The sequence below is a fragment of the Myzus persicae genome, unplaced genomic scaffold (assembly GCF_001856785.1).
Source record: "Myzus persicae strain clone G006 unplaced genomic scaffold, MPER_G0061.0, whole genome shotgun sequence".
Lineage (NCBI taxonomy): Eukaryota > Metazoa > Arthropoda > Insecta > Hemiptera > Aphididae > Myzus > Myzus persicae.
The window spans coordinates 20,884-26,431 of NW_019100606.1; the positions used below are offsets into that span (position 1 = coordinate 20,884).

At 30.1% G+C, this 5,548-nt stretch overlaps 1 protein-coding gene across 1 annotated transcript; it reads left to right on the forward strand.

The window, feature by feature from the left end:
* Positions 1-804: 804 nt before the first annotated feature.
* On the forward strand, positions 805-2,637 carry LOC111036531. The gene is made up of 4 exons (XM_022318572.1): positions 805-915; positions 1,037-1,125; positions 1,908-2,083; positions 2,171-2,637. Exons 1-4 carry the CDS (start codon positions 805-807, stop codon positions 2,635-2,637), a joined length of 843 nt encoding a protein of 280 aa, XP_022174264.1.
* Positions 2,638-5,548: the final 2,911 nt, after the last annotated feature.

Sequence of the window (5,548 nt, forward strand, 5' to 3'; positions counted from 1 at the left end):
TCCAATAGAGTCAAGTGATGTGTGGTTATTTATACAAATTTTTTTTTTTAAGATAACTACAAAGTATGATAAATCGAATGTATTGATTAAACAAGTGATAAATGAATTAAAATCTTAATTGTATGCATAATGTATTATATACTGGGTGTTATGAATAAATCAAAAATAATTTAATGTTTTGTTTTGTTTTTTGCAAAAAACATATTTGCTGAATACCTATTCTTCCTAAACTCCTCCACTTTATACAACTTATAAATGTATGTATTTAATATTATATTTGGTTGATTTAAAATAATTATTTTGTCAATTTAAAAAAATTATTTCATTATTATCAGACTAAAAATCCAAAATGGTATTGTAAATTCAAGAAACAATTTATTCAATTCAACAAAAACATTTCATTAATATCAAACTAAAAATACAAAATGGTGTTGTAGATTCAAGAAAACCATTTTGTCAATTTAACAAAATTGTAACTTGTTGAATTAACAAAAGTTTTATCTCTTAATCAATAAAGTTTTTCATTGACTGTATATTGATCAAAATATTGTTAAATCAAACCAGATTTTTATTGATAATACAGGGATATTTTGTTCAGTGTACCTAGTGTTCATTTGCAGTCGTTCTGTATTTATTTTTACAAAATATATTATTTTATCAGTTTGGTCATTACATTTTTTTACAAAAAATGGAAACATTTAACACTATTGAACACGTTAGTATAATTTACGCATTGCATAAAAGAGGTCAATTACAAAAGAAAAAAACTAACATAAAAAGAGTGCATTGGGTCACCCATTAAATATGAAGAGAATTGAAGAAGGACAATATCAAGTCACATTTTTGACACTTCGGCAATATCCTGAAGAATTTTTTAAGTACTTTCTTATGTCAATAACGTCGTTTGATACACTAGTAAGTTAATAAAAATAATAATATTAAGTCATTCTATACAATATTTTATAAATAGTAACTAAATTACTAAACTCAATGGATTTAGTTTTTTTAATTTAGTTCAATGTATTTTACAATCTAGATTTTGCTGTTTGGAAAATATATACAAAAACAGAATACAAATATGCGTATGTCTATAACTCCTGAAGAAAGGTTAACGGTGACGATAAGGTAAAATAATATATTTATAATAATTGTATACTGATTCGTTACTCGTAAGTAGGGTTCTGTAAAATAGGCCTGATAAAAGTTTACACATACTAGTGACTTAAAATTAGTCATCACTTTATTTTGTGTTTTTGTGTTTTTGTTTTCAATCCTTGGCTATAAAATTTGAACATTTTATAAATTTTTAACTACAAAATAATTTTAAATTTTGCTTAATTTAAACTTTAAATGCTTATAAAAAAAAATTGTGCTTATGCATTTTCAATATTTTTCAACCACTATATTAACAATATACCAGGCGCCTTGGATTACATTTTCGCGGTTTTTTACTATACAAACAACATTTTAAAATTATTAAAACATAGTCACAATTTTACAAGCATTTAAAGTTTGGCTTTTGATAAAATACCTAAAAATGACGAAAATGCGCAAATTATTTTGGGTTAGAAATTCATAAATTTTGTTTTTTTAAATCTTGAAAATGAAAATTTGAAAATGTAATACAAGATTCCTACTAGATTACCTTCTTATAAGTTTGTCTATCTTTAATTAAAAATGTCGACGGGAATGTCAAATTAAAATTTTAATCAGAAGTCCGAATTATTACAATATTGGATATTCACTCAATATTTTTCATTTAGCGATTTTCATATTTTATTGCAATTCAAAAACTAATCTAAAATTATATAAAATTTGACTGCTTCTCTTTTTAGATACCTAGCTACTGGAACTAATTTTACGGCGCTACATTTTGAGTTCTTAATGGGTGTATCAACAATTTTCAGAATAGTTTTGGAAACGTGTGATGTTATTTGGCAAATATTGCAACCCATTGAAATGGCAGCACCTACTACTCAAGATTGGCTAGAAATATCAAATGGATATTTTAAAACATCACAATTTCCTAATTGCGTTGGAGCTGTTGATGGCAAACACATTAGGGTGGAATGTCCAAAAAATAGTGGGACACTATATTATAACTAAAAACAATATTATTCACTTATTATTATAGCAGTCTGTGATTCAAACTATTGTTTCCGAATAATAGATGTTGGTTCTTATGGAAAAGAAAGCGACTGCAACATTTTCAAAATATCGTCTTTCGGGAAAAAACTGTATTCAAACCAAATTAATTTTCCTCCAGATAACAATTTACCAGGTGATGATTTTGGTGAACCTCAACCATTTGTAATTGTGGGCGATGAAGCTTTCGCCCTACATAACAATTTGTTAAGACCGTTTCCTGGTAGGGCATTAAATGATCAAAGAAGGATATTCAACTACCGACTATCAAGGGCCCGACAAACAATAGAATGTTCCTTTGGCATTTTATCTCAAAAATGGAGAGTTTCCCAAACTAGCATTTTAGTTGATCCTACTATGGCTACTACTATCACAAAGGCATGGTGTGTCTTACATAATTTTATTCGACGTCGGGACGGATATAATATCAAACACACTCTCAGTTGTCCTCTGGAGCGTATAACTGAAAGAAGAGGAGTGGACAATTCTTAACTAGTGCCAAAGATGTGAGGGAGTACTTTGTTAAATATGTTAATGATCCTAGTCACGCTTTAAGCTGGCAGAATAAAGTAATTAGAAAATCTTTTAACTATTGTTATTTAATATTTTTTAGTATGTATTTTTTGATTACTTATAACTTATAACATATAACTTATAAGTTATAAGTTATATGTTATAAGGTTATGTGACATATAATAATGAATAGTTTCGAAGCATTTTTATTTTCAATAGGTATTAAGTATTTACATACTTGATATTAAACATTATGTATTCAATAATTAATAGTATTTTTTTTATATAATACATCATATTATTATTATTATTATTATTATTACTATTTACTTTATTTAATAACTAGTTGCTTGTGAAACTCGCTGTCCTGAAACTCGGGAGCTTGTGAGAGTCGGCGATGCAGACGTCAATGTCGTTGAAATTACTTTTAGAAGTCACTCCTGTTGACGTCATGGGTAGTTAAAAAACAAAAATTTAGGAGGTGATAACGATTTTTGATAAGTCTTAGAGATCTCGTTTCGAGCGCGGGAATGTTTGAAATTTCACTTCACCCACGAAAATCGGCAATTGAATAACACGGTTCCCCGTCGCATGTCCTTTGCTTTTTCGTATGTAATAAAAATGTAAATTCGAAAACTGAGTTGGAATGTCTAGCAAGTCCGTCACCTCAAGTGAAAATCGTTTAACATTCAAGTTAGCCAGCTACGTAGGCAATCCGACTTCGTCGGATCGCAGACCCTCCGTTCAGAGTCTATGAGTGAAACTCAACTAATTGGTTGTATTTACCTACATTATACACACATAATGTATAGAAAATGAAGATCGCAAGTAGGTAATGATATTCGGCATGATAAACCAAAGATATTCTAATCATACGGATAGACGGTAGTAGGTATAAGTATTTTTGAAATTATTTCATAATGTAAGCACCACGAAGATTATGTTTACAATAATAATGGAGATAACAATGAAATAATCATTGGAACTTGGAAAAATCATGTAAAAAAAACCGGAAAAAAAATGCAAAAAATCCGGGCGGCCATGCTACAGTATAGGGCTGCCGTAGTAACGACGGCGTCGATATATCCGCCGCCGGGGTTCGAACTCGCCTACCCTACGACTTTAACCTAACGCCTAAACCTACGGGACACCTACTCAGATGCTGACAGACGGAAAAATTTGAGCATTTAAGCCGTTTGTATTCATAAGCGAATACTGCAATAAGCAATGTTTAACCGATGAAATCCGTAGGATATGGCCATTATTTTTATTGCATATAGTTAACAAAATAGATGTAAATACATAGCAATTTCTGTTGTTGTAAAAAAACTAAAATATTTGTATTGCTATTATTATGCGTAATAGTACACATGTATACGGTTCTGCATCAAATAAATAGTTAATTTATTTAATATATAAGCAATATACAATTGAACGTACTCATTCAACTCAGAGTGTATTAATTGTGAAATCCGATATTATATCACAGCATCGAGCACTAAAATATTGTCTTTTATTTATTACATATTACATATTTTGGGTTTTCGAGTAGATTTCTTGAAATCCAACCACAGGATTGTGTGTTGATCTCATCGAAATCGCCCAATAATTTTTAATTTAATATATCGCAACCGGACGTTCCACAGTCACAGAATTATACGATCGATATGGACCTGACCGTCGAAGAACAGTCCTGTTTCATTCGATATATTTAACCGAGAGAAGGACAAAACAGTAAGTGTAAGGCTCCGTTCGACGACTTTGGTTCTGTCTGTAAAAGCGATTTCGAAGTGTGAGAATGGGGCACGAAGAAAGGCGAACGGAGCTCGAAAAGCAAAAGTTTTGAAACAATCCCGGCGATGAGGCGAAGACGATATTTCAAAACGACGAAGCCGCGATATTTTTTCGCGCTCCCATTGGCCCGGAAGCGAACGCTCGTGGAAGAAAAGAAATAGTGGTCTTTCGTTCCGGGAGGAAAAGACTCCGGGACCTTACCATTTTATATATTAAGATAATTATTATATTATATTTAATAATATATACAAGATCAAAATATTATTATTATTAAAATGTTTACAAATTTTCAATTGATAAAAGATAAAAGTTGTAATGGTTAGTTACAATATACTAATCTAAATATAACGTACAACATAAATAAAAGGAAAATGTATTTTTCTTTATAATATTTAAAACAATTAAAAACAAATAATAATAAATACTTATACCCATATTCCTTTGAGTTCATTTAAAATATAAATAAAAATCAATACTTATTATAATATTTAAAAAAAAATTAAAAAAAAAAAAATAATACTTTTTTTTTTTAATTTAAAATATAAATACTGTTCGCGCCGGGAACGATACAATAATTATAGCTCGTGCGCCCGGTACCGCAATACTTGTACGCAACGTTCACACACCGATCGACTTGTGTTTGTGTGTATATATGTTATAGCGACTCAAAGGAAGTGGCCGGGTTCGCCGAGCAAGACCAGAGAGTGCTAGTGTGTGGTGGGTGTGTGAGTGTGTAGATGTGAGAGTGTGTAAGCTTATAAAATAATGACAGAAAGGTAACTCTATATTTTAATAATGGATAACACGGTTGCTGGTAAAAATGGTTGCTGTATTGTACACAAAATAAATAATTATTTGTGGACACAAGGAATATAAAAAATCACAGCAACATAAAGGTATAAAAATATGACTAATAATATTGTGGCCCTTCTGGCCCAACAAGATATAATAATAATAATGTGCCGGCTATTTGAGCTATGGCTGGTATATAAATATAATAATAAATAATAAATAATAAACTCACAATTTTGGACGGTGCACGGCTGGCCAGCTGCTACCTATCCTGTATATAATAATGAAAATAATAATAACACAA